Consider the following 24,707-nt stretch of genomic DNA (forward strand, 5'->3'; position numbering starts at 1 on the left):
AGCAGTGTACTTCCTCTCTCTGCCTGTTCTGCTCCCCACTCTGTCTCTAGTGAATCCTTTCACGGTCCCTGCACCTCTGGCCTATACCCCAGTTCTGTATGCATAAATAAATAAATCTTTGAAAAAAAATTTTGAGCAAGATACTTAACCTTTTTACTGATTTTCTATGTTGTGGTCTTGTATAAAATTGTAACCAAATAGCTTAAGATAATGGGTATTTAGTTAATTTCAGCTGGAATTATGTATCACATATATAGCACATATTTTCTGGCATTCAAAAAAAAATCAACCCAAACTATCTAGCTCTACTAACACATTTGAAAATAACTGCAATAAAACAACATTTAAGTGTCATGATTAAAAATAGAATGTTTCCATAGCATATGGTTGTTGTTTTTTTTAATCTGGCATAGACTTTTCAAGAAAACCTTAATTATTCTTACTGGAAATTTGAAAAAAAAAGTCTTCTATACTAATTTCCTTCTTATATAAAGCTAAACATAATTTAGTCTTAGTGTCTGGTATTTATTATTGACATATAAGACTAGAGTTATACTCCTTTATAGTTTATACAAATTTTTTATACAACTTTTTAGTTTACAAAGGGCATTCATAGACATTATCTCATCTGAAACTTGTGCTCCACACCCCTATCTCTCTTTTGCCACTTGTACTCTTAGGATTAGGAAGCCATTGAACCTGTCTTATTAGAATTGGGTGTCAGTGTGGCTGTGAGGACCCCTTCTAGTGAGGAAGCATGTCCTCTGTGATAGGTATTTCCATGCTCAGCAGCTTTTTGGCTTAATTCTGGATTCTTGGAGTGTTTGAGTTGAGTGATGTAGCTGGAAGAGTTGACAGGATGAAAGGGGAATTATGCAGCTGGATTTTTAAAGTATATCATCGTTTTATAAATATCCTCTCCAAAATGCTGTCAAAGGCTTATGTGAAGACTTAATTAAAGTATAATAAAATGTTCAATATGATGTACTCTCTATTGTTCTAAGTCTACTAATTTAGAAATTAATCTGTGTTAAATTTTGAAAGATAGTTTGAGAAATATAAATAAATATTTCCTGTATTATTGCATAGGTCTAGAGAATGCTAAATGTGGAAATCATTAAAGGAAATTTATGAAACATTATCGTGATCTCATGCATCACTTTGGTAATGATAAAGACAGATTAAAAAATGAGACCATCTATTTAAAAAGATTCAGTTTGGATCAGGTATAATATTATCTGTGACATTGTAAAAATATCTAACCTATAATTTCAAAGTGATAAATTTCTGGCACAATGTAAACAGTACTATTACTTGGGATACCATCATATTAGACTCTTTTAATTTACATAAATTGTATTTTACTCCTTTTATCACTTCATTGCTTCTTGTGAAAGGACAGATGTGTTAGTTATTTAATGTTATGGTGTGACAATGTATGATCTTGGCGCTTCCAAAAATATCCACTGGATTAAAGAAAATATATCCATTGCATATGTGACTACCTAAATTACTATATTTAGTGGTAAATGTATTTTAATATGTTGACTGTGTAATTATTAGTACTAGTGATTTTTTTTCTCCTGTTCATTGTATTTGGGGCAATCATTTAAAAACAAGATATTTTTTAAAACAGTCACTCCATTTTTGGTGACTACTGAGGGAGAAAATTTCGTATAGTATGGTGGGAAAAGCAGCAGAAGAATCTACCTAAAGTGGCTTCAAAGAGTCTAGGGTCTAAAATTGTGCCATTTACCATTTAGTATTGCCATGACACTCTGTAATATTTCTTTTTTTTTTTTTTAAAGATTTATTTATTTATTCATACAGAACTGGGGTACAGGCCAGAGATGCGGAGGGTGAGAGGATTCACCAGAGACAGAGTGGGGAGCAGAACAGGCAGATCGACGAAGTACACTGCTGAGGGGAGCAGCGGGCAGGTCAGGAGAGGTCTGCCACACCATGTGGTCACCTCCGGGGCAGGCGGGAATCGAACTCATGCGGAAGCGGTTTTAGATTCTCAGTGCTGTGCTTTAACCCGCTGCGCCACCAGGGAGGGCCTCTGTAATATTTCTTTAACCTCCACTATTCTAATTATAAATTTTTGCTTGTCTAATTTCTCTTTCATAGTATTCATCCTTTGGTGACTTCTTCACTCTATTACTTTTACTTTGATCAAACTCCACATAGATGTCTAGGATATTTTTCTCTCAGCTCTCCTGCCATTCTCTGTAAATTTCCTCCAAAGATGCTTTACTATTAGTTGTCCATTTTTGCTACTAATTTGTTCTCCTGCCCTCCCTTACACATTAAGTGCTTACTTTGAGCCAAGCACATTCTGGGACTGGAGTACAGCTGTAAACATGACAAAGTCTATGCTTGCATGAAGCATATGTTCCCAAAATGGTGACACATAATTATCTAGGTAATACCTTGAAGAAAAATAGGCTGGGACAAAGAGTGAAAGGGAAACTAATTTACATAAGTGTGGTAGTGCCTCTGGGCGGAGGTCTGGGTGGCTAGAATAGAAAGAACATTGCCAGGCCACACAGGCCTTATAGGTGCCATGGTAGACAGTTCAGATTTTTTTAAAAAGATTTATTTATTTATGCATACAGAACTGGGTTACAGGCCAGAGGTGTGGGGGGTGAGAGTATTCACCAGAGACAGAGTGGGGAGCAGAACAGGCTGGAAGGACTGCTGAGGGGAACAGCAGGTGGGTCAGGAGAGGTCTGCAGCACCATGTGGATCACCTCCGGGGCAGGGATTGAACTGATGCCGAAGTGGCTTTAGCTTAGTGCTGTGCTTTAACCCACTGTGTCACCAGGGAGGACCCAACAGTTCAGATTTTTTAAATGTTGTATACAATATCATCCAGAAGTTATATGATGCTTCCTGAGATTATCCATTGGTCTGACATCAAATATCTTTAGGAAATTGAGTATTGCTGTTCATTTCCCCTACCCTCACCCCACCCCCAACAGCTTCAGCTATCACCTCTGAAAAAATGTATTAGAGTTCTGATATTTTTGTGGTTGGGGCAGTTTTTTCTGAATAATAATTCTGCATTTCTCCACACCACTCCCTCAAGTGAAAATGCTTAAAACAAATTCCCTGCTAATTCCAATCTTTTTTACCTTTTAATTTTTGTAGTTTCTGTGACTAAAAGTATTTTTTCCTAAGTTACCCAACCTCAAAACTTATGTGTGACTTTTCTATCTTAATTTTTCTTTCCTTCTCATTTTTTTTATTCAACAATACTTATTGAGTATCTAGTTTGTGCAAGACACTATTTTAGGCACTTGGGATACCTAGTTAACAAAATGGCTAAAAGCAATTCTTGGCTACCGGAGTAGTGACGGGAGAGTGATAGTAAATAATCAACGCGATGAACAGTTAAATTATCTAGTTTGTTGGAAGACGGTTAAAACAGTATAAAAGTTGGAGCTGGTTAAGAAGTCAAGGAAGCGTGTAGGTTGGCAGAGTATTTCATGAGAATTAATACAGGCATGAACCTAGACTAGAATTCCAAGTCAAGGAAAGAGTCAATGCAAAGATTATCATAAAATCACATACCTGGGCTGTTCAAGGATCAGCAAGGATCTTACAGTTGCTGGAATGAAACCAGCAAAAGCCAGAGTGAGTAAAGAGATAAAACTATAATACTAAGGACAAAATGTCAGTAGCAGTACCTCACATATCAACCACTCTAAATGAAAGTGTGCTGAACTCACTAATCCAAAGGCATAGCGTGGCTGGTTGGATTAGAAAACAAAATCCAGTTATCTACCATCACCAGGAAATGTACCTGAGCTCCAAAGATAAACAGAGACTCAGAGCAAAGTGTTGCAAAACAATGCTGCAAGTATATGGGACTCAAGGTAAGGCAGAGACAGTCATACTTATGTAAGATATAGTAGATTTCTAGCTAAAAGTAGATAATAAGCAGCAGGGATGGGCACTATATAATGATGAAGGGAGCAATATATCAGGAAGTCATAAAACTCATCAGTGTATATTAATCCAATAAAGGAGCTTCAGAACATAAAAGGCTGTTTCTATCAAATTGAGAGGTGGCAGCAAAATAATAGTGACCAGGAACATCAACACCTTACTTCCACTAGTGAACAGATCCACCAGACAGAAGATAATAGATTTAAAAAATTAGAACATCTGAGTTTAATACATTATAGGATAATGGATCCCCCAAAACTTAATACACATACTTCTCAAGGGCATATGGTACATTCTCCAGCATAGACCACATGTTTGACTACAAAACAAGTATCAATAAATACATGAAGACTAAAATCATATCAAGCATCATCTCTAATCACAGTGGCATCACACTAGAAATAAATCACAAAGGAACATAAAAAAAAATCCTAGTATTCACATATCAAATATCACCTTAAACAAGTAAGAATGGCTCATATTCAAAAAACAGGAAACAACAAATGTTGGCCAGGATGGTTTTACTTATAGGCGGAATGCAGGGGGAACCAAATAAGAGATTAGAGAAAAAAATAATTATAATGATTAAAAAAAAAAACGAACAAGCAACTATAAATCAGAGACACTTTGCAGAGGAGCAGGGAAACAGGGGAGGGAAGCACACAAGGGAGTACGGTGATAGTGCATGGGGAAGAATTATATGGGACTACACTGGGGAGGAGAAAGCAAATATTGTACAAAAAATAATTGTATATATATATATATAAAGTAAAGAAATATGGTGGTAAGCATAGGGAGATGCACTGAAATGTTTTAAATAAGGACATGATCTTTTTATAAAGAAAAGATTTATTTATTTATGCGTACAAGAACTAGGATACAGACCAGAGGTGTGAGGGCAGTGAGAGGATTCACCAGAGACAGAGAGGGAGCAGAACAGGTAGATCAACTGAAATACACTGCTGAGGTGTGCAACGGGCTAGATAGGAGAGGTCTGCTGCACCATGTGGGTCATCCCCCTGGCCAGCAGGATTCTAACTTGTGTTACAGTGGCTGGTGATAGCTTGATAGCATTGCTTTAACCCCTGTGCCACCAGGGAGTCCCACACAAAGACAAGATCTCATTGGAGGTTGAGCCTGCCATCTGTTCATTGCAACCTGTGTGGTCTTTCTTCCTGGTCACACAACCAGGTTTTATTTCCCATCTCTCTGCCGTTCACGGTGAGTCTTGAAACTATATCAAACCCAAAGAAGTCACTGGTACTGGTGAATTCCATGACTGGAGGTGGCTCATAAAAACCTTTGTGTAGGCATTCTCATGTTGTTTTTCCCAACTGTGCATACTTGACACCATTCTTCTGGAGACCTGCATGGCTGTGTGGAGCAGAAATCTCTCCTAGGTGACCTGGAACTCTCCTAAGCTTTATTGTGAGGTAGAAAGAAACACCTGCTGTGCTGAACCATATTACACAGTCCATTTCTTATCATGTTCTAGTTTGTCTAAATTAATATGATAGTTGGAAAGAATCTTTGACTTGTAATTTGTGGAAATGTGAAACAGTATGAACAATAGTAATGGTCAAATTGAAGTGCTGTGATGATAGTTTCTTATAAGACTTGATCCCCGAGGTTCAAGGGCTGTCTGTATGTTCCAAGACTATGTGGAGTCGAAGGGCAAATGGAGACATCTTAGAAGCTTATAAAAATTCCCTGAGAATTTTATCCAGGGGAAGGAGAGGACAGAGTGTCCTTGCTGGGAGAAGTCGCTATAGAATGGAAGGACAGATTTGAATTGAATAAAAAATCTACTGCAGAGTCATATTTGTTAGACATGTTTGCTTTTTGCTATGGTAGACTTTTATTTATGTGTTACTAGACACTACAGAGGTAAAAACCAATAGTCAGAAGGGATGAGAATCTTCATTGCCATTTGCCTATGTGTGTGAGACTCTCATATTTGAAAATGTAGAATAAGCCTTCAGAAGAAAAATATGACTTACCTCCAAATCTGATATGTATTCTAAAAATAATTATAATCCTTACACTAACACATTATTCTTCAACTTTGCTTTCAAATAAATCTACTGATATTTAAATTGATACTGTATATTACTGTATGACCTTTAAATAGAAATATGAGCTGTAACTGTTTGACTGTAATGTAGACTTGATACTTAAAGAACAAGTTTCAGAGAAAAATACCATTTCTCATCAGCTGTATTACTAAATATAGTCCTGGTGTTTCTTAAAAAGCATTTGTTTATCTATGCATACAGAACCGGGGTGCAGGCCATAGGTGCAGGAGTGGTGAGAGGATTCACCAGAGACAAAGTGGGGAGCAGAACAGGCAGATCCACGAAGCATACTGCTGTGGGGAGCAGTGGGCCGGTCAGGAGAGGTCTGTTGGGCCATGTGGGTCACCTCTGGGATGGGGGATAGAACTCGCACTGAAGTGGCTGCAGCTATCTCAAAGTGCTGAGTCCAAACCCCCTGCACCACTAGGGAGGGCCCCCTGGTATTTTCTCACCAAAAAAATGAAACAGAATCACAAGACCGGAATAAATAGATAGATGAAAAAAATGACTATAAAAGTAAACTACTTAGTGTGATAAGTGTGAGGAGGAAATATAGATATATAATAGATAGATAGATAGATAGATAGATAGATAGATAGATAGATAGATAGATAGATAGATAGATAGATAGATAGAGATAGTTTTCATTGATGCTTTTCTTAAAGCATCAATATATTTGAAGACAATAAGACCTCTATGTACTACGTGTAGTGTCGGACCCTTTCCTTTCAAACTATACTGGTATGTAAGGAAATGTAAATAAGTTTAAAAATCCAAAACGTGTATGGACTGCAGCACTACATTGGGTAATTATGGGAAAATAAGGATTTTTCTTGAATTTGTATACCACTACATGATTTTTTTTTTTTAGAATAAACTGTCAAGTAGAATATATAGATGCAGTTCTTTTGCAGTGTGATGAAATACATACATTATATGCCTTTCTTATACTTACCTTATGTACATTACTTTTTCAACTGTATATGAATTTTTATTCCTACCATTTATTAATTTCTACCTATAGGAATCACTGGTATTTGTTTATATTTTCAATATTTTTATTATATTTTTAATGGGGTAATTAGTGTTGGTTCACAATGCTGTATATGCTTAAGAGGTACATAGTCACATCTCTTCAAATGTATGTTATCTTACCCCACCTGTGACCAAAATACTCATAATCCTTCCCCACAGTCCACTGGATTCCCACTCTCTCTTCTCTCTGTTTCCATGCTCCCCCTCTGATAGTCTTAGTTCTATAGCCATATTTATAATGTTGGTTTTGTCTCTTTGTTTTGCTTCTCTATCAGAATTACTAATATTTGATAAAAATGTAACCAACTTAAAATTAGAGCCAAAGTAGAAAAATGTTAGTTTTCCCTAAATTATCTTGCCATTTTAAAAAAGCACTAGTGTGCTAAAGATGGTAGATTTTTAATTAGAGCCAAAAGTAGAAAGAAAAATGTTAGTTTTCCCTAAATTATCTTGCCATTTTAAAAAAGCACTAGTGTGCTAAAGATGGTAGATTTTTATTATTAAAATTAATACAGTTTAGGCCCTCCCTGGTGGCGCAGCGGGTTAAAGCACTGCACTAAGAAACTAAAGAGCCCCTTCCACATGAGTTCGTTTCCCGCCTGCCTCGGAGGTGACCACATGGCGCGGCAGACCTCTCCTGGCCCGCCCACTGCTCCCCTCAGCAGTGTACTTCGTCGATCTGCCTGTTCTGCTTCCGGCTCTCTCTCTGGTGAATCCTCTCACCCTCCGCATCTCTGGCCTGTACCCCAGTTCTGTACGAATAAATAAATAAATCTTTAAAAAAAATTAATACAGTTTATGCTTTCTCTAGGCTGGAATGATAAAAAGTGATAATGATGAGTATTTCATTGAACCCTTGGAAAGAGGTAAGCAAATGGAAGAAGAAAAAGGAAGAATTCATGTTGTCTACAAGAGATCAGCAGTGGGACAGGCTCCCACAGACATGTCCAAAGACTTCCACTACACAGGTAGGCATCTTTGACAAGACTTAATAATTACCTGTCATTTTAAGATTCATGAGTATAACATTCCATTGATTAAGAGAATGTAATTGTCATATGCTCTTTTATACTGTCAAGATGGCAACAGAAACTCATATTTATAAATTGTAAAATAGAACTTGTTTTTTAAAAAATGATTAGCAGAGTGTATGTTATATCATTTTGTTCTAGTACGTTATTATGTCACAATATCTTTCTTATAGATGACTTTTAAAAAATGTTTTCTATTAAAACTATTCTCTATCTTATGTTAAATTTTGAAAACAATTGCACTTTTTAGAAGTATCTATGTTATGCATTATTAATATTATTTTAAAACTTTTCAAATGTGATATATTGATAGGACAAACATTCATTTTTTTTTGTTTTAATACCATTGTGATAGAAACATTTGAAAATAAATATTCTTCTAGACTTTATGGCCTACTTTGTACAGCTTTTTATCCCATGGAGGAGACAGTAGAGTCAAATGCTTCTGCTGAATTTTATTTCAAAGTAGGCCACTACAGTCAAGTAAATTATTGCAAAGCAGATTTCGTTTTTGTATGTGTGTGTGTGTGTGTGTGTGTTAAGGAAATGTTAAAATAACTTGATGTTAAAGAAATGTTGGATATAGAAGTTTCCTTGATAAAGAAAGAAAATTTTAGATTTTATACTTTTTAACCAAATCTCTAAATGTCTGTATACCTTTACTGGACCAACTTTCTGAATTAAAAGGTAATGAAAATTTACAATAGGGAAATGTGAAGGATATAAATTACCAAATTTAACAATCTTGTAAGTCAATGATAAATTAAATTTTAAAAGTTGTTACAGTTATTTCATTTTACTTTCAGATGCCAATAATTTCCTTAGTGTTACACCATCAGTAGACTTTAAAATTTTAATAACAGGCCTGAAATTTTCTGAAGTGAAACAGTAAGAATGTAGTAACACTTAAAGATCTATGAAATGTGTGCCTACCCTAGAGGATCAATCACTGTGGTATAACAGAAAGCGAATAAGCTCTGTAGTTCAATGGGTGTGAGTAACATCTTCTTGTTCCTTTGGTTAGTAGTTAACCTTCCTGAGACTGATTCTTTTAAATCTGTGAAAAAAGAATTGCTGAATAACAATATTATTTTTAGATACTGTTATTAATTATTAGTACTTATTATTGAGTTTAAAGACTCCCACATTAGGATATTTTTTTAATGGACAATTAAGCATTGCTTTATGTTGTGATTCGATTGTATTTTCATGTTTTAAAAATGTCATTCTAAATTAGAAGACCAATTATGTCAAAGGAAGAATAGTAGGATAAAGTGTTTTTTTGTATTGTCTTGGTTTTATGTATTACTCAATTCTAACATGCCGTTTGAGATAATAGCTAGATGCCTTTTAGAGAGACATACTCTGGCTGTTATGGAATCATATCCCATGATGGGATACCAAATTTGTCATAATGGCTAACTCCCTATTTCCTCCATCTGTCATATTATATAGTCTCACCTAACTGGACCCTATTACTCCATATCAGTCCATGAAAGTCAGAAGGGGTTATTTTTTTTCTTGAAATAAGAAAATTAAGGTATATATTATATTTAATATCTATTGTATGTGTAGATGCTACATTAAGAAAAATAATTTAGTAGGGTATATAAGTTTAAAATAATGAAATGTGATTAAGGTGATTTGGGGTATTATTTTAGGATATTATTTAACATATCAATTCCAGTAACATCATTTTCAACATATTTACATTTTATAATGAGTTATTTTAAAGAATACAAGCTCTGTATTCTTTATGATTTTTAGTTATGACTATAAGATTATTTTATAGTAGAAGTAAAGGTTTTCTATGGTTTGAGTCAAAACAAGAGCAGTTCTTTTGTTAACTATGAAATTACATAGAAGCTTGGATCAAAATGGAACTCTTGACTTCTCTTAGAATGTCCCATATTAAATCTAGTGAGAGTTTAACACTTTTGACTTTCTTGTTTATCAAGTTCTGATTGAACTGAGTTGCTGGAGATATGTTATATGTTACCTTCTTTTGAGGATCTTAAACTGTAACCGTGTATTTTAGAAGTGTCAGTTTCTTCCTAGTGTGAAAAAAGAGGTAGGAATTTTGAGCTTGTAAATTCACAGTGTAACTTTTAAATTCTCATTTTAATTTTTTGGTCACAGGATTTAAAGTACAATTTTTTTCTTGAACTTATTATTTTCCAAGTGAAAATTAAGAATATATTTTAAAATTTATTCCATCATTCTAAATGTAAAATTGAACATAATCTAGAATTAGAAAGGCATATTGATATAGAAATGAAAACCATAGAACCCTACAAAATTCTATTTTCTGAATCAATTCAGGATGTTATTTTATGAGAGATGGCATATTCAAGAGTTATAGGAAAAGTTGTATTTTTTTTAATGTAGAAAAATAATATGAAGAACTTTTAAAAGATATACTGAACTTGTAAATTCACAGATGCAGTGCTCTGCTTTACAATTTATCTTTTAAGATAAGACATAAAGCACTTTTACATTTGATATTATAGCAATGCATTCTAGTGCAAATCTGGCAGATATTCATAATACATATCACTGCCAGTTTCTAGCAAAGAAATACCATGAAATAACAAACATAATGCCCTCCCTGGTGGCTCAGTGGGTTAAAGCAAAGCACTGTGAAGCTATCTGCAGCCACTGCAGCATGAGTTCGATCCCTGGACAGGGAGGTGACCCACATGGTGCAGCAGACCTCTCCTGTCTCATCCACTGTTCTCCCAGCAGTGTATTTCAGTTGGTCTGCCTGTGTTGCTCCCCACTGCCTCTGGTGAGTCCTCTCAATCCCCAAACCTCTGGCCTGTATCCCAGTTCTGTATACATAAATAAATAAATCTTAAAAAATCAAACATAAACTTGACTTGCTTATGATAGAGACATTGTCTACTTCATCACAGGGTTTGAGTTGAATTTACTTGTATTTTTCTGATTTCTGTTGTAGGAATATTGAAATTACTTCCACTTTTGACATCTTAAGTTCAGACAAAATTGTATTTGACTGTTTTAGAAAGTTAGTTGGTAGCAACATGATTAGTAAACCACTAATAAATTTCATTTCCACAGTTTAATCCATCATTGGTGTAAACTTCGGTTAAAAAGCAAAATATAGCATTCACTATTTCTTAAGAAATCTACTTTGTTATTGTTAAGAAGTTTGCTTTAGCTAGTCTTTTGGGGGGGGTTGGGAAGCTATACATCTATGACATCATTCAGCTTTTCATATTTTTTATTTAATCCTAGGCCCTTAGGCTTCTCCCCTCACATTATAATCTATTCACTCACCAGAAGCTTTGTGTTTAAGTAATTTTTGTAATTACTTCCTACCAGTGGGAAACAAGGAATAGTAGGCCTTTATCTCCTAGCTTCCTTTCAGGATTTTCATTTTCCTTCATGAGCCCAAGTGCTTGAGTTGCTGGTGTGGTTGTCATGGTGCTGTGAAGGAGTGTCTTTGTCCCAGGTGGGAAACATGTACAAGTCACAAATGATTTGAGAGTTGCTCCTGGTTGCCAGGGAGTGAAAGTATGAAATAAGAAGTAGAATAATGGGAAGATTATTCCTTATTTTAGTGACACTATGAAGTTCCTACATACATAGTCCTTCCTTGATACCAGACACAATTAGTAGGTGTGATAAGCCTTTGTATTTGGAAGTTCTCATGACCTATGCTCCTATCCAAGAGAGGCATTGGGGGGCTTTGAGGAACCCCCACCATGTTGCTTCCCCTCTCCAATCAAACAAGATAAATTAATTTTAGTGGATATTTTTATTAAATGAAACATGGAACATAATAGTTCTAAATCAAACTGTTAAAGAGTAACCATTCTTTTTTAAGTTAGTGGTATATGATAAATTTTTCAAGTTGCATAGTTTAGATTATAAAGTAATCTAAGGGTCAGTCATTCTCAGGGATGACAGTCATTGAAGTCATATAGAAATGCTAATCATATTTGTGGAATTCTTTTTCAATCTTGGTTTTGCATATTTTATAATCTGGGTGTTTTTAACAATTATTGACAGAAATGAAAGCAATTAAATATTGAGTGTTTACATAACAGAATCAGGGAGCGGAGTGATAGTTGGTTAATGAGCTTTCAGGTATGAAACATAAACGATAATACTTTATTTCCTTTCACTAACACGTCTTAATAGGCCTATTCTATCCCTTCATTAATAAGCTCAATGAAAGGTATTGTTGATGAAACACATAGATTTGGAGTTAAGTTTTACAAATGTAACTCAGTATTTTTTTTTCTAATAAAAAGTTGTATATGGTAGTAAGTGGTAGCATACATCTGAACAGTATGAACCTTTACTTATGAATCATATACAGTGTAATAAACCAGTATTACCCCAATAAATAAAAAGAATTGTAGATGGAAAGATATGAACTGTATTGAGAATTCAGTGCTGTTGGATTAACCTTTAGTTATTGATGTGGTGTAAATGGACAAGACAACTGAATGGTTTTACATATATCTGAATGATTGAAGTGAAATTGAAATCAGCTCATTTATATTTGGATAGAAAAAAATTTCAGATAATTTAAGCTAGATCTTGGAGAAAATCAAACAAAAAGGAGGGATGGGGGCAGCTTCCTGAGTGTGGGTTTTGTACAGTTCTATAAATTAACTGGTCTGTGACTTCGACTAAATAGGCCTTGGTCCTTGTCTATTCAGCTGCTGCCAGTCTAGTTGATGTTCCCTGGAGGACTTTCTCAATTTGACTGGAGTTTCCTCTCACAAGTGCAGTAGACTAAGTTCTGGCTAAAATTCCTATTTACCAACCCACTGGATCCATCTGTGGCTTCTGTTGTGGATTACATTTACCCTAGTTCAGCAGCCATTTTTCACAGTTTCCTCAGAAACTACGGTATTTTTATTCTTGCTTCTTGAGAACCAGAGTCATGGTTTCCTAGTTAGCTAAAACCAGATTGATGTTCTAATGGCCCTTAAAAGTGTTCTTCCACAGTCAGCAAGATGTGTCAGGAAGAAAGCTAGGCCATTGGAACTCTTCAGAGGTCTTATGTTTGTTTTGTTTCTTTTTCAAGATTTATTTATTTATGCATACAGAACTGGGGTACAGGCCAGAGGTGCAGGGGCTGTGAAAGGATTCACCAGAGACAGAGTGGGGAGCAGAACAGGCAGATCGACGAAGTACACTGCTAAGGCGAGCAGCGGGCTGGTCAGGAGAGGTCTGCCACGCCACAGAGGTCTTATGTTTTAATACCTTCTCTCTTCTCTTCTGATACTTGGCCTTGAAGGAAACAGGGAAGAAATAAGCTCATTGCTGTTTATCTCCTTTGTTCCAGAAGCAGGCCAAGATCAAAAGGGCAAGACTTGCCTGTTCCTTCCTCTTATGAAATACGTTTTCCCATTACTCTACTTCATGTCTAAGACTTCCTTTGTCTGGACTTTTCCTCATTAAGAGGGAAACACAAAAATAAGCAAATGAAAAATCTTTATGTTCAGTTCTCATAGTTAGAGAGTTAGGTGAGAACTATGATTTATAAAACCCCTTCTCTCTCCATATCCTGCTTACAAATCTCTTTCCTTATGAAAAATCTTACTGCATTCCAGAAGTTGAATATGAGTTTTTCTATAATCTTGTTATAACAATCTTAATATCCAGTGACCACCTTCCTTTTCTGCTTTTTCTCTCTTCACTCCTAGTCTTCTAGTTAGTGCTTCGAGTAGGTCATCTATGGGCAAGGCAGAAAAGAATAAATATTATAATTTTCAAAAATCTAACCCACTGCAAAAGTGATCATGTTTCTATTGTCCACATTATTATAGTTCCATAGTGTTATTATTGTAGAATCTGTGCATATCAAGGGCTATTAAAAGGACCCTTGTTAGACTCTCCCCACACCCCCATCTTATATATGTGATCTGGGATGAAGTATAGTAAGATTTCCAAATGCAAAAAAAAAAAAAAAGGAAAAACTGGATTACAAATAAAATTGATACTAAAAAATATTTTTTATCTTCATAATTTAGCTATAATTTATCACATGAATTATAATTTCAAAGACATTACACATATGGTTTTCACATCCTGAGTCACTAAGTGAACCTTGGCACTTTTTGTTTTCCAGTATCTACGCTTCTAAATTTGGAGTTTTAATCTTGCTTCACTACTATTTTCTTTTTTTAATTAATATCTGTAAATACAGAAATTTTACCCAAAATTTCACAGAATTTTATGTGATGAAAAGAAGGAATAAAATGTATTCTCTTTTTGAACATAGAAACAAGATGTTTTATTTATGACTTGATGAAAACAATTAAGTGATTTTTGTGCAAATCAAAGGATAATATCATTGATATAGTCATCATGAGCCAGTATTTACTTTGCAGATTTTTCTAACTTTTGCTCCAGAGATAGAATAATTGTATTGAAAGTGACAGAATTACCATCTCCAGTCTTCTTTCAGTAGAAATATGGAGGTCATCTGTTTTAGTCTTCTCCAGTTCTTGGCAATAACAAAGGAAAAATTAATAAGACCAGTTATGAAGGCAGTTCCTTACCTTAAGTACCCAAATCCAGTGACTAAAGCCCAAAGAACAGCTTGAATGTCATAAAACCATATGGGAATGGGAAACAATAAATGCTTTTTTCCTTGAGAATACTCACCCATATCTAGGTATGGGGAAAATATATGATTATTTTAGGAAAGATATTTTGATTAATTTAAGGCCATGTTGATCATGATGGGATCACACATGTCTGCTCATCCCAGTTTCCATAAAGCCCCCCGCCCATGGCCATTCCTGAGAAGGATGTTTGGTAACCAAAGGAAGGTAGTTCATCTGGGTTAAATTTCTTAGAGAAAACATAGCTAAGGAAAGCCTGTAAAAACAGATTCAAAGATTTGAATCTGATATACAGAGCCAGTTTTAAAACTAGATCTTCAACTTGGGTCTTTAGAAGACTAAAGAATCAGAAATTCAAGCTGTGACTTTGTTTTTTCATTCAAGATTACTTAATATGTATCTCTTTAATAATCGTTAGAAGTTCTTGTCTCACACAGAGGGAAAAGGAAATCACATTCCTTCATAAATTCATAAAAATCTAGTCTTTATCAGAGATATAGTATTTCTGTCGTTTATGTCTTCAAAAAGTATGAAGACATCACACATTATAAATGATGAGTTAAAAAATATGACCTAACATATTATTGATACAAGAGACATTATTATTGTTATTAATTAATTAGTATTTGTTTGTTTGGGTACTTAACATGTAATCTGCCATCAAAGAGTATACATCCATCGTGTTATATACTTCCTTGCATCTTAAGAATTTAACAAAATACTTTTATGGAACAGTTTTGATGTGAGACTACTTGTGATTGTTATAAACATTACATTTTTAAGTTTTAAAATTTCAAACTCAGATGCACCAACTGAGTACTTTAACCATGCACAATCCCTATCCAGTCTCTGAACACAAGGATCAGTGATGAGGTAGATATCACAGTTTTTATTATATATGTGGTGCTTAGATTTTTTTTTAAAAAAAGTCAGAAACTCTGTTTTTACATATTTTTTCAAATCATGAAATAATTGTAAATATCCTAATTCTATGGGCGTTGAAAGTAAAGTCCATCTTCATATGAGAAAGAAAACTTAGTGTCTGCCTAGGTGAAGGTTTCAATATGATCCATTAGGTTCTTTCATTGTCTTCTCTGCTTGTTATTACTGCAGTGATCTTATACTCTTTTCAGTATTTGCAATATATTTTTTTCTTTTCTATTCAGGGTTCATTATCTAGCTCAAGTGTCATTATAAATGAAGTGATTTTTTTTTTATATTTTGTCCCTGAAATTCCGTAGTTTTTGTAAGTCCACTTTTATACTTATAAAATACCATCTTATATAAATTATTTAATATACTTTTACTCCTTAATTTGAAATCTAGTTTTCAATTCCTACTGTTTAGTTTACTTGCAAGAAAAGTAACAACTCTTTAGCAATAAAACTGTGATGATACTTTTGCTTTTTACTCAGCTTACTTGTTCATAGCATTAGAACCCTTTTGAGGCTTTCATAACTTACTTTTACCCAAATTTCCTTCTTAGCCTCCTTCCTTCACAACGTTTCCTCTTCCCATCCTTTTTAAGTTCCCTTAAGCTTCTGTATTGCCTTCATCTTTTCTCATTTTTTGTCCCATTGATAATTTGTAGGTGAGTTGCATAATACAACATCTTGCCCACATTCCTCTCCTGAGCACCAAAACTGTACATTCAGCTGCTAACTAGACACCAGCACCTAGATAATCCACAAAGACTTCCAACTCGACATGGCCAGTATTGAGCTGTATCTAACATCCACCAACCCTAAACTACTTCCTAATTTTTTAAAGATACTGACTTCCACCTGGTAAACCCTTCTGACTGTCACATTCCATGTAGCAAGCAAGACCATTGAATTATATAATCTGAAAGTTCTCAATAAAAGCCCCTTTAGCCTCCATTGTTTCTACTTTTGTTCAGAGCCTAATAATTTTTTGCTTCAAATATACCTGCAGTCTCCGAATGTTATCCCTGCTTCCAAAACTGGCTCCCTCTATGCCATTTAGATATTGATTGTTGCTTAACTTGTAGACTGTCAATCCATACTATATGTATACACAACAGGGTCATGTATAACTGTATACGTGTACAGTGTATATATTGAGAGAAATTATACAGAAGGCAATTATTATAACTTTGTCGCCATATTTAGTGATTTTGTGTATATTTGCAATATAAGTATCCTACTACCCTACTTGAGATGATGCTTTTGATTGAAGATGTATGATTTTTGTAAACTGATTTTTGTCACTATTTACTCTAATTTTTTTTAATATTCCCATTCATTATTGAATGAAGGAGTCTTTTTGTTTGTTTTAACATTGTGCTCTATAGTGAGGAACCTCCCTCTTTATCTGTTTTATTGTTATTCATCAATCACTTCCGCTCCACACTATATTCTGTACTGAGTTCTAGTGAACTCAAAATTCCCCAAACACACATTTTTCTCACTTGGCCTCATTTGTCCTTACACATCATCTACCACATCACTCTTCATTTTGCAATATTGAAGTGTGTTCTGTATCACTCTTTTGCCGAATACTAGACAATATTTTGTTGTTTGAGAAGAGAAAAAAACAGTATCTGCTTTGGGTTATGTAGGTTCTAAAGGTGCAGATAATAATACTTGTCTCATGTCTGAGCACTAAGTGAGATGGTTGACTTAAACCCCTGGCACATTTGATTTGTCTTTTTAAATCATCGTCATTCCTATTTTTGTCTACCCTCATCTAATACCCTTCTTAGAGAATAAAAATGAAAGTTTTTTTTTTAATTTGAGAAAATGTTTTAATCTCTAAGGAAATCATTGCTGTATATAAATATTTTTCCAAAGAGCTGGACAAAATCTTGTCATTTATAGATCTCTGTAAGGCAACCAATTTCTTAGTCTCAAGGCATGAAAATCTCTTGATTTTAATTTTCTATGCATGTGCATTTTTTTCTGTTCCTTCTTTTACAAAGAGGTTCCATGTTTTTAAGGATTCCCAAGTGAATACTTTATTTAAAATGTTATTTAAAAAAAAATATCAAAAGATTTGTTATTCTTTGGGTAACTAATTGTTTTTCCAAAAAGAAAAATGGATCCTGTATATGAAGTGACATATGTTCCTACCATCTAGTGAACTTTTTAATATTAGAGTACAAACCAAATAACATTCCTACCCTTCATTAAAAAGCATATTTTTCTTTCTTAAATGAGTTAACTACTGTAGTCCAATTAGCAAGAGTTAGCTAGAGTTAAAGATTCTAGTATCAGGACAAGGGTATCATGTTCCAATTGTGCAGAAAATAAAGGAAAATATGACTCCCTTCAAACGAGTAGGGTCCTTTTATATTTGAAAATTTAGGAAATGATTGTCACAGAAGGAATAATGCTTGGGTGAAGAGATCTTCATTATCTCAACCAACAGTGCTCTTCAAAAGCAATGACATCACTGTTGATTCTTTGACTTCAGAATTCAGGAAAGAACCAGAAACCTAGGAACTCAGGCAGCTTTTTTTGTCAGATACAGAGCAGAAAAGAAGACACAAAGACCCTCCCTTTGAGTCATGGCAGGCTTTGCGACTCCTTTCTTGGCCTTTTGTGAAAGCACATGACTGGACTTGTAGAAGATTAACCCCCTTAACATTTCTGTAAAAAATTAAACAGATGCAAAGCAGTTCCATCACCCTTTTTTCCTCTCTGTTGTGAATTCAGTACTATGGTGGGCAGTGAATTATTTTGAATTCCCTCAGAGAGGCCAGGCCAGTCAATGGGGACTGTGAATGAGAGTTCTCTGAAGGGCTCAGTTGTGGGTTTTCTCCGGCTTTCACTGTTTTTTATAGTATTATTCCTCTGAAAGAGTTCCCTCTAAGAGTGGGGTCAGTCTAGAGACCTTTATAGTGCTTTAAGTAATCCACCCTTTAATCTGTTCCTTCCTGTGGGAAAATCAGTATGAAAAAAAAAAGAGTGAACTAGTATTTACATCCCCATATAAACTGTTTAGACTGTTTACCTTTAATTTACTACTATTCTTTGCTGGAAAATAGCTTGTTTTCAGCTTTAGATCTTTAATAAAGAAAAAAGATCTTTAATAAAGAAAAAAGTTCTAAAACCTTAATGCATGGTTTGTGCTGATAATTTTACCTAGTCATATATGAAAACTGAAGTGTTGATATTCTTTATCCCTGGATTATCATTGCATTAGTCCAGCAGATATCCTTATTTCCTTAAAATAAGTATATTCTCTTTTATTATTATGGGATAAATGATCTTTACAACTTTTTTACTTATGTGGTTCTGAGTTTATTTGCTTATCTATATATGGAAATATTGATAATGTATTTTTTTCACTATATGTTAAAATATCATGTTAGAGCTTAACAAAATTTAGTTCTCACTTGTAATAACAAATTGGTGACAGTGTTAACATCAATAACAATTTCCTTTGAAAGTGGATAGTATTTAGATGGGATTTTGAGAGATGATTTTTTTTCTTACTGGTTAACTTTCAAAATGTAATAATGCATTCATGTATTATTTATATATTTAAAATTAAAACAACAGAGAGGAAATTTTATTAGAAGTAGTGAGCATGTTTATTCACATTCTCCAACTTATTCTTTTTCCTAGTCTATAAAGATCATATCACATAGTAGGTTCCAGTTTCAATCTAAAAACTCAGATCACTAGGAAAAAAGAAAGGGAGAATGACTTTTCCATTGCAAAAATCACCAAAGAGTAAAAGTAGAATATTTTTAGGCACAATCTTTGAAGACAAAGAATGTATCAAAATTTCCTTTCTAGTTTCTGGCTGGTTGAAATAAAATTAGCTGTCTCCAATTATCTTTGAAATAGCATGAGCTATAAAAAAGGAAAATATAAATAAATCCAGTTTAGGCAAAGAAATCAATGGAAGAATTTGCATTCCTTCATTCTTTAAGCCTCCCTCCCTCCTCTTTCCTCCCTCTCTCCCTCCCTCCCTCCCTTCCTTCCTTTTTTCCTCCCTCCTTCCCTTCTTTCTTCTCTCTCTCCCTCTTTAGAAATTTTATTAGAGAAAAATGGTAATGTGCCTCAAACCTAACTAGCACTTTACCCCAGTAATTAAATTAGAAAACTGAAAAGACAGGGCCCTCCCTGGTGGCTCAGAGGGTTGGAGCCCTGCGCTGCGAAACTAAGCCAAGCCTTGGCCGGTTCAGTGAGAGTTCGATCCCTGCCTTGGAGGTGACCCACATTGCGCAGCAGACTGCTCCCAGCGGGTCTGCTGCTCCCCTCAGTAGTGTGCTTTGTGAATCTGCCTGTTCTGCTTCCCACTCTGTCTCTGGTGAATTCTCTTACCAACTTTGCACCTCTGGCCTGTACCCCAGTTCTGTATGAACAAATAAAAGTTAAAAAAAAAAAAGACTGAAAAGACAAAACTGTAAGGATAATTTGAATTTCAAAACAAATGATGTTATGATATAATCATGTATTTCCCACTGCTTTGCATTAAGGGAGTGGAATTTTTTTGACTCCACAATGGGTAAGGGTTATGAGAAGAAACAGTGTCATTACTAGTTATAGCTGTGTTTGCCACTAACTCCTATTAGTACTGTCCTTTCTTCCTTCTTTTTTTCATGGATGGAATGACCCCAGACATCCCAGCATCAGGGAATATGAGTTCTGGTCCTCATTTACAACTGGCAGAGACATCTGAGGGGTTTGCTTCTCTGTTATTCCTGTAGTCACCTTCCAGATAGATAGATATATTTGATACTAAGCTCTTGAATCTTTTTTTTTTTTGAGATTCATTTATTTATTCATGCATACAAGAACTGGGGTACAGGCCAGAGTTGTGGGGTGGGGGGTGAGAGAGTTCACCAGAGACAGAGTGGGGATCAGAACAGACAAATTGACTGAAATGTACTGTTGAGGGGAGCAGCGGGCAGGTCAGGAGAGGTCTGCTGCTCCATGTGGGTCAGCTCCCTGGTGGGGGGATCGAACCTGTGCTGCAGTGGCTGCAGATAGCTTCACAGTGCTGTGCTTTAACCTGTTGCACCACCAGGGAGGTCCCACTCTTGAAACTTTTTTATGCTCATGGTGTTCAGTCTAGGCTCCACTCCCTGGAACATACTCATAATATGCTTTTTTGAGTGAAAATACATCATGATTCTTATTCTAAAAATAGGGTGGAGTTGGGTGATTAGAAATAGTTGACAGGTTACCTAAGTTCCCTTCAAGATGATTATTTTTCCCTATGCAAGCATCCTACTTGTAATAGCCCTGACATGTTGTCATCCTGCTCCTGCGCTTCAGTAACATACTCTCACTATCACTGCAGTTTTTTCTAGTTTCCCAACTGTACTATTTGTCTCCTGATCTCCAATCATGTTTCCTTTTAGCAAGGTTTTAATGACTTTAACCAGAGATAATTACCATTTTTGTAGGTCCCCAAAACAGTTGAATACCAGTCATTTCAAAAAATGTAACTAAAGTTCGTCCTAAACTGTAGTCACAGAAATTTGGACCCTGCTTTAAATGGATCAGTGACTTCTCATTGTACTCTTGCTCCTCCCCACCCCCACTCCACCCCCCCACTTCTTGTCCAGGCTCATGAGAGCTTTCATGATATGACCCTTGCTTTTCCTGCTGCCCAATATTATTAACAATCTCATTCACTATCTATACTCCAGATGCACTGAAATTTCAGTTCCTGGACTGTTGGCTTTCTTTTCAGTATTGACCTTTGGAATGCCATTTCTTTTGCCAGGAAATATTCTCCTCTTACATCTCTCTCTCCTCCACTTCTCAGCCATGTTGCCTAGCTTCGTCAACACCCATGTTAGCAATGGGAGAAAAGCCATACACATATGCTAAAGAAACATAGACCACTGACTGCTTTAGAAGTGAAATGTATTCCTGAGAACAGGAGTTTTTCCTCTCTAACTACCCTGACCCTGCCTTTTAAAAGTTGCATTTAAATGCAGGTACCCATACACTGAATGTAGTTCCACAGGTAAAGTCAGAGGCATAGAACTGCAGCAGGAAAGATGATAGCCCCTTTTTGAGGCCCTGCAATTCTATTAACATGATTTTCTAAGTTAATCTGCTACTCCTGTGAGCTCATACTGATTTTTCCATTGCCTTAGACATAAAAGGTACTAAAAAAAAAAATTTGGCCAGTATTTCTTTTTTTCTAGGACCCCAGGAAAAAAGAGTCATCCTGGGGGAAGTTAGGAAGACATGACAATTTACAGGAATAGCTATTTAATTTATTTTTTAAATAACTTTCAGATATTTATAGAACAGTTTAGGAAATTAAGTGCTTTCTTAGACAGGTGTTATTGCTATATTTTGGAATACCAGTATGGCAGAAATGCTACTGCAGTCTCTTTTTAATTCACAGGAGAAACATACCCCTATGCTACTTCCTGTATAATAACATTAAGTTGGCCAAAATTATGAGTAATCAGTATAGGAAATGTAGTTATTTTTGGTTGAATATTATGTTTTCATTAGGTATGAGATAATAGGAAATGAAGTGGGTAAAGTAAGTAAAGTTAAAAATACAGGCTTTGGACCTAGGTTGCTAGGTGAATCTGAACTCCACCTTAGTCTGTTTACCGACTACTTAAATTTTCTGTGCCTTAATTTCTGAAATAGGGAAAACTGTATCTTCCTCCATGGGTCTCTTTGAGAATTAAGTTAGAGAAAGTGCTTTGAACAGCACATCACAGATTATCAACATCAACAAGTAATTGTACTTATTATTTTATATACAAGTGGTCATGCAGAATTTGAATGGCCTTTGAAGTGTTGGCTAATATTTTATAATGTGACTTTTTTTATGAAGTACCCTTTATTTGAAACAATTAAAGGTGTACATTTTGAGAATGGGGAAAATGTCTTTTGGGGGGAAATGGTCAAGGGTTTAATTTATTTAGACAGTCATTGGTTTTCTCTACTGGAGTTACTATGATTTAGAGTCTGGAGATTATTCATAATATCAATAATGACATATTGTTTTCTTTTTCTTTTTTTAAATTTATATTTGATTAGTTTATTTGTCTTCAATGAAGTAACAATTTATATTGCTGTTTGTATTTTGGAATTATAGGTTTTCCCTCTTCTGGTGCTGTTACTGTAGCATTCTCATCACTTAACTACCCATGTCCACCACCATAATCCAGTGTGCTTCCTCTCCATCTTGTGCTTCTCCTTACCCCCCAAATCTCTCAGTTCTATACTCAGCTTTCTTTTTTCCTTTATTTTATAAATATATTTTTAATTATTCTTAATTTTGTACATTTTTCATCTCAGTTGTAATCCCCATGGACTTCCTACCACCTCTTCACCCATGTGCCATCACTATAGTCCCATGTGCTCTTCTCTACCACCCCCCATTTTGATCTTGTTCCTCTTTCCTCCCCCATAGAATGTCTCTATTGGTTGATGTTCTTTTTACTTTATTATAATTACTATATATATTTTTTTTCCTGACCCACTACACTTATGTATTTTCTTTTTCTTTTTGACTTATTTCACTAAGCATGATTTTTTCAGTTCCACCCATGTTGCTGCAGATGGCACGAGTTTATCTTTTTTGATTGCTGAATAATATTCCATTGTGTATATATACCACATCTTCTAGGTCCAGTCATCTATTTTGGAGCATTTAGGTTGATTCCACATCTTTCCTATTATAAATAGGAAAGCCATGAACATAGGGGTGCATGTGTCTTTTTGAATATTGTTATTGTGCCCTTTGGGTAGATACCTAGGAGTGGACTTGCTGGATTGTATGGCAGCTCCATTTTTAGTAGTTTGAGAAACCTCCACACAACTTTCCATAGTGGTTGCACTGGTTTGCATTCCCACTAGCATTGCAGAAGAGTTCCTTTTTCTCCACACCAATTCCAACATTTCCTGTTGCTTGTTTTTTTAATATGTACCACCATTCTCATTGGTATGAGGTGATATCTCATTGTGGTTTTGATTTGTATTTCCCTTATTACAAGTGATGTTGATTATTTTTTCTTATGCCTGTTGGCTGTCTGCATTTCTTCTTTGGAGAAGTGTTGTAGCTCTTCTGCCCATTTTTTGATGGGGTTGTTCACTTTATATTTGTTGAGTTTTGTCAGCACTTTTGTATAGTTTTGTGACCAGTCCTTTATCATTCATGTTATGTGTGAAAATTGTCTCCCAGCCACTGGGGTGTCTGTTTTATGTAGTGTCTCTTTTGCTGTACAGAAGCTCTTCAATTTGACATAATCCCAGCTGTTTATACTTTCTTCACTATACTTGCTTTGGATGATGTATCTTTAAAGATGTTACTGAGGTGTATATCATGTAGTGTTTCACCAATATTTTCTTCTATATATTTTATGGTTTCAGGTATTATGTCTAGTATTTTAATCTATTTTGAGTTGGTTTTGTGTATGGTGTGAGGTAGTAATAATGTGATTCTTATGCAAAACTTCTCAATACTGAATGGCTGTGATAAATCCGTAAATCTAGTATTTTCAACTTATTGAAATATGGTTTTGTTACTTTACATTCTTTTTGTAAGCTGGATATTGTCAAACATCTGAAAAAGTATTATTTAAAGCTATTATTTGGAAAGGCAATATATTCTTTCTTCTTGTATATTTTAGATTTGGAAATATCTAAATTCATGGTAGATATCAGAAATATATTCTTTCTCACTCATATTCATTCTTTTTGTCTCAGTTTTCTTCCTTTTACCTCCTCTCCTTCCCTTTTTCTCTCTCACTAATATCCTTTCATGTATGCATAAACCTATAAATGTGTATGCAACTAGTCTTTAAATTCTTTCTCCATTATTAAGAAAATATAAATCAACCATAAGCTAAGTAGCTACTTGTTTCTTGAATTTCCAGATAATTTCACCTCTTGTGATTTTGTTGGTAGTATTTTTAGAACACGTCAAGAAAGTTCATGGCTTTATTGTTGGAAGGGTATGTGTGGGCTGTTCATAGCAAATTGATTGAGTGATAACTATATGTAAATATCGATCTGAGATCAGTGTCTCTCTTCCTGGTG

The 24,707-nt window shown here is 35.0% G+C and overlaps 1 protein-coding gene across 1 annotated transcript in view; it reads left to right on the forward strand.

Moving 5' to 3' along the window:
- The window catches only part of ADAMTS3 (ADAM metallopeptidase with thrombospondin type 1 motif, 3), a 222,508-nt gene that overhangs the window by 98,565 nt on the left and 99,236 nt on the right, over nt 1-24,707 (forward strand). Inside the window, exon 4 of the mRNA XM_004681225.2 lies at nt 7,876-8,032. Coding sequence (XP_004681282.1) covers nt 7,876-8,032 — 157 coding nt within the window. The remainder of the gene's footprint in view (nt 1-7,875; nt 8,033-24,707) is intronic.

Source organism: Condylura cristata, unplaced genomic scaffold (assembly GCF_000260355.1).
Source record: "Condylura cristata isolate star-nosed mole 26May11 unplaced genomic scaffold, ConCri1.0 scaffold00012, whole genome shotgun sequence".
In the NCBI taxonomy this organism is placed as follows: Eukaryota; Metazoa; Chordata; class Mammalia; order Eulipotyphla; family Talpidae; genus Condylura; species Condylura cristata.